Source organism: Coregonus clupeaformis, chromosome 36 (assembly GCF_020615455.1).
Source record: "Coregonus clupeaformis isolate EN_2021a chromosome 36, ASM2061545v1, whole genome shotgun sequence".
In the NCBI taxonomy this organism is placed as follows: domain Eukaryota; kingdom Metazoa; phylum Chordata; class Actinopteri; order Salmoniformes; family Salmonidae; genus Coregonus; species Coregonus clupeaformis.
Window position 1 is genome coordinate 17,886,611 of NC_059227.1, and position 12,511 is coordinate 17,899,121.

The window sequence follows — 12,511 nt, forward strand, 5'->3', positions numbered from 1 at the left end:
GAGGCATTGGAAAACCTCCCTGGTCTTTGTGATTGAATCTCTGTTTGAAATTCAATGCTCGACTGAGGGACCTTTCAGTTAATTGTATGTGTGAGGTACAGAGATGAGGTAGTCATTCCAAAATCATGCTAAACACTATTATTGCACACAGAGTGAGTCCATGCAACGTATTATGTGACTTGTTAAGCAAATACTTACTCCTGAACTTATTTAGGCTTGCCATAACAAAGGGGTTGAATACTTTTTGACTCAAGACAAAAACATAATTCCACTTTAACATTATGGGGCATTGTGTGTAGGCTAGTGACAAAAAAAACTACATTTAATCCATTTTAAATTGAGGCTGTAACACAACAAAATGTGGAAAAAGTCAAGGAGTGTGAATACTTTCAGAAGGCACTGTAAATCAACCAGACAGGTCCTACAGGCCCTAGTTTTGTCACACCTGGACTACTGCCCAGTTGTGTGGTTATGTATGGCAAAGAAGGACAAAAATTGCAGTTTGTCCAGAACAGAGCAGCATGTATTGCATTTAGATGTACACGGAGGGCGAATGTCAGTGGTATGCATGTCAATCTCTCCTGGCTCAAAGTTGAGGAGAGATTGACTGCATCACTATTGGTCTTTGTGCGAGGTGTTGATGGGTTAAAGGTACCAAACTGTCTGTTCAAGTTCGGACACTCATCGGTACCACACAAAACATATAGCCAGAGGTCTCTTCAGAGTCCCCAGGTCCAGAACAGAGGCTTGGAAACGCACAGTATTAAATAGAGCCATGACTACATGAAACTCTCTGCCACCCCAGGTAACTCAAGCTAGCAATAAAACCAGTTTCAAAAAACAGATAAAAGAACACCTTACTGGGTACTATGAAGAGACAGACATTTTTATATATTTTGTATTGTATTTTGCATTGAATTATGTATTGTATTATGTAGTGTTATGTATATTATTATTTGTGTTTTGTTTCCTGTTTGGACCCCAAGAAGAATCATAATAAAATATAAAAAATACTAAATCCTGTTATAGTCTCTATTTGCACTCAGGTATGACCTGAGCAACTGACACCTGTTGTGTCCAGTTGCGTGCGAACATGTGTGTGTGTGCCTGCATGAGTGCATGCGTGACCAGTGTCGTACCTTGCCTGACGGCGAGCGTGGTGGTGTAGACCAGGAACAGCAGGATGTAGTTGAGAAAGCTCTGGAACACGGGCGTGTTGGCGTGGTATTCATGAGCCAGGTACTTGCTGGTCAGCCCGATGCCACAGACGAGCAGAGACAGGACCTGGCCCAGAGCCAGAGTTACTAGAAGTTCCCTGGAGAGGAGAGGCAGGTAAGACAGTGTTACTACACACTGGTATTACAGCACAGCTACTAAACCACTGACTGGAAAGGGCATTGGAACACAGCTAGTGTAATCCAGTACATTCACATACTGTAAATGCATGGCCAGAGAACAGAAGGTTCTGGTCTTTCATTTCAAATATTTGAACGTGTATATTCTTCCTTATGCCTGTGTATTTAGGCTTCCATGGTCAGGTCACATGGTCTGGTAAAAACTCATGGCCCTAGCTACAACAGCAGATCAACAGGTGTCCCAATCAACCACAGACCCATCTCTCCATCCCACTGTTTCCCACAGAGTTGTCACCTTCTGAATTCATTACAACATAGCCTCTCCAGCAGTGTGAGGCACATCCAGGTCTTCCAGTCTGATTTATATTAGGACAGGGTTTACAAACACCCTCCATCAGCCATTGTGACACTTAGCCTGGCTTCCTCTTTTTCTTCAACAGGTGGTTTGGGACACTGAGTTTGACATCCCATTCTCCATAAAGTGTACTACTTTTGGCCAATGACATCCTCCTTTATTTCCATATGGTGCTCTCCTATTGGCTATAACACCCTATTCCCTTTTTTTAGCCCAAGCCTGTGTCTTTGATTGTGTATGTGGTAAAATACAGTGGTGGGACCTGTCTGTCCTGGCTGGAGATGAAAGAGATTAAGAAAGAGCTGTCAATCAAGTCTAAACACACACACACACACACACACACACACACACACACACACACACACACACACCTCTCCCCCCTAGAGAGACCGCAGTGCACAAATTAGCCCCTTCGCTACTCCCTCTGTAGCTCAATTGGTAGAGCATGGCGCTTGTAATGCCAGGGTAGTGGGTTCGATCCCACTACTATCCCACTACCCTATGCGCACATGACTATAAGTGCTTTGGATAAAAGCGTCTGCTAAATGGCATCTTATTATATTACCTACACACAGGCACATGGACCGGGGAGAACACGCACACTGGAAGAGCCATGCGCAAATGCAAAACAGCTCCAACACAATATCTCCATATCCAGTACAGAGCTGTAGTAAAGGACCAATAAACAGGCATACACGATATACAGTCGATATACATTAATATTTGTTCCGTTCACTCTCAATTCATTTAAAATCTCATTAGGAATGACTGGGAAATAATAGGAAGTGTGTGCGTCCTTATAGAAATGAGGTACACAATAATATGATATAAACATGAAGAGGTAAACCAGACAGATGCACGGTCAGCTCAGGGAAACCAATTAGATCCACTGCTACCCCTGGAGCCTGGACTGATCATTTCAGCTGGAGGGAATTAGCATGCAACGCTTTCAGTGGCACAGAGAAGTTATGATATAAAAAAACTGAGACCCAAAGGACAAGCCACAACAGTGACCTGACCTGAGTATTTCATCTTAGTAAATATTCAGAGGTACTGCTTATGAGACACACTACAGGTGGTGTTGATATCATTGACTATACTTGCTATGCTAATCACATAACATGTATAGTACCAGTCAAAAGTCTGGACACACCTACTCATTCAAGGGTTTTTCTTTATTTTTACTATTTTGTAGAATGTAGAATAATAGTGAAGACATCTAAACTATGAAATAACACATATGGAATGCCTTGCCTTGATGACAGCTTTGCACACTCTTGGCATTCTCTCAACCAGCTTCACCTGGAATGCTTTTCCAACAGTCTTGAAGGAGTTCCCACATATGCTGAGCATTTGTTGACTGCTTTTCCTTCACTCTGTGGTCCAACTCATCCCAAACCATCTCAATTGGGTTGAGGTTGGGTGATTGTGGAGGCCAGGTCATCTGATGCAGCACTCCATCACTCTCCTTCTTGGTCAAATGGCCCTTACACAGCCTGGAGGTGTATTGGGTCATTGTCCTGTTGAAAAACAAATGATAGTCCCACTAAGCCCAAACCAGATGGGATGGCGTATTGCTGCAGAATGCTGTGGTAGCCATGCTGGTTAAGTGTGCTTTGAATTCTAAATAAATCACAGACAGTGTCATCAGCAAAGCACCCTCACACCATCACACATACTCCTCCATGCTTGACAGTGGGAACCACACATGCGGAGATCATCCGTTCACCTACTCTGATTCTCACAAAGACATAGCGGTTGGAACCAAAAATCTAAAATGTGGACTCATCAGACCAAAGGACAGATTTCCACCAGTCTGATGTCCCTTGCTCGTGTTTCTTGGCCCAAGCAAGTCTCTTCTTATTATTGGTGTCCTTTAGTAGTGGTTTCTTTGCAGCAATTCAACCATGAAGGCCTGATTCAAGCAGTCTCCTCTGAACAGTTGATGTTGAGATGTGTCTGTTACTTGAACTCTGTGAAGCATTTATTTGGGCTGCAATTTCTGAGGCTGGTAACTCTAATGAACTTATCCTCTGCAGCAGAGGTAACTCTGGGTCTTCCTTTCCTGTGGCGGTCCTCATGAGAGCCAGTTTCATCATAGCGCTTGATGTTTTTTGCGACTGCACTTGAAGAAACGTTCCGTATTGACTGACCTTCATGTCTTAAAATAATGATGGACTGTCGTTTCTCTTTGCTTATTTGAGCTGTTCTTGCCATAATATGGACTTCGTCTTTTACCAAATAGGGCTATCTTCTGTATACCAACCCTACCTTGTCACAACACAACTGATTGGCTCAAATGCATTAAGAAGGAAAGAAATTCCACAAATTAACTTTTAACAAGGCACACCTGTTAACTGAAATGCATTCCAGGTGACTACCTCATGAAGCTGGTTGAGAGAATGCCAAGAGTGTGCAAAGCTGTCATCAAGGCAAAGGGTGGCTACTTTGAAGAATCTCAAATATAAAATATATTTTGATTTGTTTAACACTTTTTTGGTTACTACATGATTCCATATGTGTTATTTCATAGTTTTGATGTCTTCACTATTATTCTGCAATGTAGAAAATAGTAAAAATAAAGAAAAACTCTGGAATGAGTAGGTGTTTCTAAACTTTTGACTGGTACTGTATTTTAAATATGTTCTCTAGGCCTAAGAATTAATGCATATAGTGAACTTTTTTTTAAATTAAATTGGCACGTGTACAGTATATTCGTTTTGTATCTTATTTATCACGTGTATAGCATACAGATACAGAGCCTTTGAGTGGAAAATCTGTCAGAGCCAAGAGCTGCTGCTACAGCATCTCAAACCACATGGTCTCAAAGACAAAACATAGTAAATGTAAATCCAGGATACTCAAATTAGTATGATATGTTACGTTTGGTATGGTTACATAAGACAGAAGGTTACTTAAGTCAAAAAACGAAAGGAGGGTGGTTGGTCGGGTGGAGGTGTGGGCGTATAACGCAAACGTCTAGCAACCCACGGGTTGGAAGGGTGGGCGTATAACGCAAACTTCTAGTAACCCAAAGGTTGCGTGTTCGAATCTCATCACGGACAACTTTAGCATTTTAGCTAATTAGCACCTTTTCAACTAAAGCTCAACGCTTTAGCTACTTTGCAACGACTTAGCATGTTAGCTAACCCTTCCCCTAACCATAACCATAACCCTTTAACTTAACTCCTAACCTTAATCCTAACCCCTAGCCTAGCTAACGCTGGCCTCCAGCTAACATTAGCCACAAAAAATTAGAATTCGTAACATTTCATACGTTTAGCAAATTCGTAACATATTGTACATTTTGCAAATTCGTAACATATCATACGAAATGGATGATGGACATCCACAAATTAATACATATCATACTAAATGGAGTGTTCGACTTTACATACAAAATCATACGAAATGCTCTGAGAACAGGTTGTCTCAAACAGCAAATGCATAGGCAACCGAAGGCAGGCTTCATCAGCGCATCACACACCACTTTGCAATAAGCTGAAGGCAGTTTGCATTTAGAAAACAAATACTTAATTGTTTGAAACCTGAACGTTTAACTACATATTATGAGACATGCCTTACCTTGCTTCAAAGTAGCCAAGCCAAAATCAGACCATATCCATGGAGGCAATTATTTTATATCAACTTTCTTTCATTGTCCAGTAGCCAAAGGCACAATCCTAGTCATATTAGCAACCCATGCTAGTTGTTGAATATTAGATCTCCCCTCTTACTACATTTCTAATGGATATTCTCATCTCTGTCACATGAAACTGCTCACATGTGCATGGCGCTTTTGACAACGGTGTTTTCCCACTAATTGCATTATGGAATTAACATTTGCACGTAGCCTACTGCCTTGTGCCCATTTCTGTGCTAATAATGTGACAAAATAATAGTTTATCAACATTTTTAAGCTAAACATTCTGATCTGTTGCATCAGACTCATTGCTTTTTAACTTTTTTTATGTAACCTAGGCTGTATGAATTTGGGATCTATCGTCCCAGAGTCTGTTTGGAATAAGCTATTTCTTTCTCAACAAGCTGACCAATAGAAGAGGTAAACTTTTCTACTCTGGGAGATAGTAGATTGACATAGGCTAGTGATTTTTCTGTTCATTACTTGTCTTGTTGGCTGAGGAAAAGTAGCCTAAACGTGGACAGTTATTCTAACATCTTCAAAGTCAGCATCAGAATTCAGTAAGAACGACTGCACATCGTTGCATCCTCGACTTTCATGTTCTGTTAATATGAATTACCATAATCAAAATGTGATTTCTGTCATTCTGAGCACCGTGGGTGGACGCCCTAATCAGTTTATGCACCCAATGCCTATGGGTCCGTTACATTTCTCAAATGTCCAGTAAATAAAAATGCTGCCGGTCGAACAACCGGCGCCACATTTTCCTAACTAAAACCCTGCTGTGGAGTCCATCTCTTTGATTGTGTATGTTGTGAAATACAGTATTGGGATATGTCAGTTCTGGCTGGAGATGAAAGAGGGGAAGAAAGAGCTGTCAATCAAGTCTTAACACACACACACACAACCCTCTCCCCCCCAGAGAGACCACAGTGCACAAATCAGCCCTGTCGCTGCGCCCTCTACACCTACACACAGGGACAGGGGAGAACACGCATGGGCACACACACACACCGGAAGAGACGTGCGCAAATGCAAAGCAGCTCCAACACAATATCTGCATATCCAGTACAGAGCTGTAGTAAAGGACCAACAAACAGGCATACACTCGAGCCAGTCGATATACATTAATATTCGTTCCCTTGACTCAGTTCATTTAAAATCTCATTAGGAATGCGTGGGAAATAATAGGAAGTGTGTGCGTCCTTTATAGAGGAAAAGTTCAAAGGCCAGCTTATGAAATGAGGTACACAATAATATGATATAAACATGAAGAGGTAAACCAGACAGATGCACGGTCAGCTCAGGGAAACCAATTAGATCCACTGCTACCCTTGGAGCCTGGACTGATCATTTCAGCTGAAGGGAATTAGCATGCAACGCTTTCAGTGGCACAGACAAGTTATGATATTAACAAACTGAATCGCTATGGACAAGCCACAACAGTGACCTGACCTGAGTGTTTCATCTTATCAAATATTCAGAGGTACTGCTTATGAGACACACTACAGGTGGTGTTGATATATTTGACTTGCTCTGCTAATCACACAACATGTATGTTAAATATGTTCTATTGGCCTAAGAATTAATGCATATATTGACCAAAAACCCTAAACATCAAATACTTAATGCTCAACGCTTTGTGTTGAAATGCAAAGCAGTCTCACCACTCCCTCATTTGGTTTACTATCAATTGATGTGTAATGTAAACTCTTCACGGGTTCCGCCAAGGCTGCGTTGGTGGATAATTCTGAGATAACGACATTATCTGATGGAGCAGAGATATCCAACTGCTCCAAGCCTCTCTCTCTCCCTCCCTCTCTGCAGCTACAGAAGCCTATTGTGGAGAGTTTATTTTCCAATTTTCTCCCAGACACCTTTAATTACAGCTGTGGGCTGTGAGCATTTCTGTGTGGAGCCAGATTCATAACACTAGGAGAAGCATAGATATTGATGAGTCTGGGAGGGCAATGTAATGTTCGTTAGCTTGCATTTTCCAGTTGAGCGTCAAAGGGCTTTAGTGTACATACACTGCTGTGCTAATCATACTGTACTGCTAGGCCATTAGCAGCTGCTGATGATGGGATTTCAAGTCATGTTTGCTTAAATCTGCAAATACACAGGTAGGACTTCACGGGCCTGAGAGTTACACTCTGAACCCCTAAACCAGGGGTATTCAACTCTTACTCTACGAGGTCCGGAGCCTGCTAGTTTTCTGTTCTACCTAATAATTAATTGCACACACCTGGTGTCCCAGGTCTAAATCAGTCCCTGATTAGAGGGGGAAAATGAAAAAAACGCAGTGGAACTGGCTTCGAGGTCCAGAGTTGAGTTTAAGGGACCTAAACGTACACAGTATTCATTTTAAAGAGCAAATAGAACAGTTCATACTATAGCATATGATGGTACACCATAATACATGTACACACACAGTTACTGGCAGAAGTCAAACATAATTCATCTCTATATCAAAGCCTAGCCTAGACCTGCTGTTTTCAACTCTTAATGATCGGCTATGAAAAGCCAACTGAGAGACCTGAGCCCTAGGACCATACGTCGGGACTACCGGCCGTGGTGACTCCTTGCTGTCCCCAGTCCGCCTGGCCTTGCTGCTATTCCAGTTTCAACTGTTCTGCCTGCGGTTATGGAACCCCTACCTGTCCCAGACCTGCTGTTTTCAACTCTTAATGATCGGCTATGAAAAGCCAACTGAGATTTATTCCTGATTATTATTTGACCATGCTTGTCACTTATGAACATTTTTGAACATCTTGGCATGGTTCTGTTATAATCTCCACCCGGCACAGCCAGAAGAGGACTGGCCACCCCTCATAGCCTGGTTCCTCTCTAGGTTTCTTCCTAGGTTTTGGCCTTTCTAGGGAGTTTTTCCTAGCCACCGTGCTTCTACACCTGCATTACTAGCTGTTTGGGGTTTTAGGCTGGGTTTCTGTACAGCACTTCGAGATATTAGCTGATGTAAGAAGGGCTATATAAAATAAAATTGATTGATTGATTGATAGCTATGATATGGCCAGAAAACGGCATATTCCAAAGGTGCACATTTATGCATGGTTTCATTGCACCAAATACACAGAGATGCAGACATTTGCATTTAGATAGAAACCAATTTACTTTCCTCTAAGGCAATTATATTCAGGATTGAATATGGATATATTTTAATTTTTGTCCAATGACTTACTCCTCCAAGTAGTATTACCTTAGTCGAGACCTAAATGAATTAGGGTTGAATCTCTCAGAGTTCTCCCTTATAGAAGAGGCATCAATCTACCAAGCCCATCTCCCGCTCTACATATTCTCTAGGAGACCCATGTTTTCCTTTGACTTCCTCTCTACAAATATAGTCCCTACAGAATCAAAATCATCCTTGAGCATTGCAAGTCCTTGGACAACAACAAAAACACATTGTAGTCAATCCCCTCTTGCCTTCTGTTTAGTAACTATGATCACACAGAGACAAATCAGGTTGAATGAGAGAGAGAGAGAGAGAGAGAGAGAGAGAGAGAGAGAGAGAGAGAGAGAGAGAGAGAGAGAGAGAGAGAGAGAGAGAGAGAGAGAGAGAGAGAGAGAGAGAGAGAGAGAGAGAGAGAGAGAGAGAGAGAGAGAGGGAGAGAGAGAGAGAGAGAGAGAGAGAGAGAGAGAGAGAGAGAGAGAGAGAGAGAGAGAGAGAGAGAGAGAGAGAGAGAGAGAGAGAGAGAGAGAGAGAGAGAGAGAGAGAGAGAGAGAGAGAGAGAGAGAGAGAGAGAGAGAGAGAGAGAGAGAGAGAGAGAGAGAGAGAGAGAGAGAGAGAGAGAATTTTTGAGGCTTTTATAAGACAATTTTTGATGGATTTAACAAAGGGAAATAAATTACATTTCTCCTGAAAGAATGACCCTGTCTGGTTTCAAAGATGAGTCAGAGAGCATATGAAATAATGCTTTAAGGTGGATTTGATGGAACGGTATAAGACTACAAAGGAAGGAGGTCAGGGGCATTTGAAAATTATTGCGTTGAGATATTTTACCACTGAGATATTTTACCACTGTGAGAGGTTATTGCGAGAGGGTGCATGTAATTTAGAAAATAGCTACAACTTCAACATCAACACCAAAAAAGGTAAATTTGGTTGCCTCTCTTTTGAAAATACCAATTACAGTTCAAACTCAGAGATTAAATCATGGGTAAATCAATGTGCATTCAAGTGATTCACCCTGGCCTTTAATTTTACCTGAATCATATCTAGAAGTAAAAAAGGCTCATTACTGTTCAGCTCCAGCCCCAGAGAAGCCCCCCCAGCTAGGGCTGGGTGATATGGCCAAAATATCATATCACAATATTTTTCTTGTTTTTGACAGTATGACGGTATTTTACGTTTTTTCAAAATAAAAGTTCATCAGAAGTGCATGACCCTAGGGTGGCAACACATACATTCTATGTGGTTTTAATGGGGCTTTTTGGTACTTTTAGTACCAAAAACACAGAGAAGGGTGCTGTGTTTACACAACCATTGATTTTCCTCTCACCTTCCCTCCCTCCCTTACTCCCTCTCCTCCAGGCCTCTCACCATCATGTGTGTGTGCCACCCTGCCTCTCTCCCACTCCATTCTCAAAGCCCAATCAAACACCATTTTACCCCAAATTATTTGCATATTTTTCGATCGGAATCGGTGGGATGACCTACAAAGGTTCCATCTTCTTCCAGGAGTAAATATACAATTTAATTCCCTCCTGTTTGAGACGGGCAGAGTGGCTCCTTCTCAATAGACACTCTGCCTTGCTCTGCAGAATACTGAGAGACACCTCCACCTCCACAGCAGGAGACAGGGAGAGAGAGATTGGGAAAGAGATACTACAGGAAAGGTAGAGAGGAGCAATGAAATGACTGAGCGAGAGAGAGCCATCCTCCTGGGGATGACAGGAGGAAGTGCGGTACACCTCCACAACTGAGCCCCCCTGCTCCAGCTCTGGTATTCTGGAAGGCCTTCTCGGAGTGGGGTACCTCACATCCACCACAGTGGCTACACCATGGGTGTCACCGTAGGCACGTCTAAAACTAGGGACGTGAACAATTGTTTAATCCAAACTAGGTCACCTCCCACTGGAGACGGCCGGCTCATTTGCACAGATAAATGTTTCTAGGGGTAGAGGTGGGGCTGGGGAGCGGAGCAGAGCAGATGGGGCTGGGGTAGGGGTGGGGCTGGGGAGCGGAGCTGACCAGATGGGGGTAGGGGTAGAGGTGGGGCTGGGGAGTGGAGCAGAGCAGATGGGGCTGTGGTAGGGGTGGGGTTGGGGAGCGGAGCAGAGCAGATGGGGCTGGGGTAGGGGTGGGGCTGGGGGAGCGGAGCAGAGCAGATGGGGCTGGGGTAGGGGTAGAGGTGGGGCTGGGGAGTGGAGCAGAGCAGATGGGGCTGGGGTAGGGGTAGAGGTGGGGCTGGGGAGCGGAGTAGAGCAGATGGGGCTGGGGTAGGGGTGGGGCTGGGGGAGCGGAGCAGAGCAGATGGGGCTGGGGTAGGGGTGGGGCTGGGGGAGCGGAGCAGAGCAGATGGGGCTGGGGGTGGGGCTGGGGAGCTGAGCGGAGCAGATGGGGGTAGGGTAGGGGTGGGGCTGGGGAGCGGAGCAGAGCAGATGGGGGTAGGGTAGAGGTGGGGCTGGGGAGTGGAGCAGAGCAGATGGGGCTGGGGTAGGGGTGTTTCTAGGGGTAGAGGTGGGGCTGGGGAGCGGAGCAGAGCAGATGGGGCCGGGGTAGGGGTGGGGCTGGGGAGCGGAGCAGAGCAGATGGGGGTAGGGGTAGAGGTGGGGCTGGGGAGTGGAGCAGAGCAGATGGGCTGGGGTAGGGGTAGAGGTGGGGCTGGGGAGCGGAGTAGAGCAGATGGGGCTGGGGTAGGGGTGGGGCTGGGGAGCAGAGCAGAGCAGATGGGGCTGGGGTAGGGGTGGGGCTGGGGAGCGGAGCAGAGCAGATGGGGCTGGGGTAGGGGTGGGGCTGGGGAGCGGAGCAGAGCAGATGGGGCTGGGGTAGAGGTGGGGCTGGGGAGCAGAGCAGATGGGGCTGGGGTAGGGGTGGGGCTGGGGAGCGGAGCAGAGCAGATGGGGCTGGGGGTGGGGCTGGGGAGCTGAGCGGAGCAGAGCGGATGGGGCTGGGGTAGGGGTGGGGCTGGGGAGCGGAGCAGAACAGATGGGGCTGGGGTAGGGGTGGGGCTGGGGTGTGGAGCAGAGCAGATGGGGCTGGGGTGGGGTAGAGGTGGGGCTGGGGAGCGGAGCAGAGCAGATGGGGCTGGGGTAGGGGTAGAGGTGGGGGGAGCAGAGCAGAGCAGATGGGGCTGGGGGTAGGGCTGGGGCTGGGGTAGGGGTGGGGGAGCGGAGCAGAGCAGATGGGGCTGGGATAGGGGTGGGGCTGGGGAGGCGGAGCAGATGGGGCTGGGGTAGGGGTGGGGCTGGGGAGCGGAGCGGAGCAGAGCAGATGGGGCCGGGGCTGGGGTAGGGGTGGGGCTGGGGCTGGGGGAGCGGAGCAGAGCATATGGGGCTGGAGTAGGGGTGGGGCTGGGGTGCGGAGCGGAGCAGAGCAGATGGGGCTGGGGTAGGGGTGGGGCTGGGGAGCGGAGCAGAGCGGAGCAGATGGGGCTGGGGCTGGGGTAGGGGTGGGGCTGGGGAGCGGAGCAGAGCAGATGGAGCTGGGGTAGGGGTGGGGCTGGGGAGCAGAGCAGAGCAGATGGGGCTGGGGTAGGGGTGGCAGTGGAGGGCACCAGGCGGCCCAGGGCACCATCTGGCCAGTAGCAGAAACTAAGACCCCTGGGGAGAGGCCTGGTCTACACCCTGACAACTAACCCCCTTGCCCCGTACACACACGCACAAGCATATTCACACACAAAGTACAGCAAGTGCAGCAGGAGGTGATTATCTAAGGAGATCATGACTGTGCTAAACACACACTGTTGGTGGTGTGACCCTGGCCTGGCCTGTCTGCACTGCTGTCTGGGAACCCTGTGGTGACGAGACTCCCTGAGTCCCTAGTCCAACTCCATATACTGCAGGGCTGGGAATTGCCAGGAACCTTAAGATATGATATTATCACGATACTTAGGTGCCGATACGATATGTATTGCGATTCTCACAATTCTATATATATTCAATACTGTGATTTTATTGCGATTCCATGGTCCAAAC

General features: G+C 46.1%; 1 protein-coding gene across 1 annotated transcript in view; it reads right to left on the reverse strand.

Moving 5' to 3' along the window:
* The window catches only part of LOC121552657 (solute carrier family 35 member F1), a 133,223-nt gene that overhangs the window by 74,379 nt on the left and 46,333 nt on the right, over nucleotides 1-12,511 (reverse strand). The window contains exon 2 of the mRNA XM_041865648.1: nucleotides 1,140-1,315. Within this exon, the coding sequence (XP_041721582.1) occupies nucleotides 1,140-1,315 (176 nt within the window). The remainder of the gene's footprint in view (nucleotides 1-1,139; nucleotides 1,316-12,511) is intronic.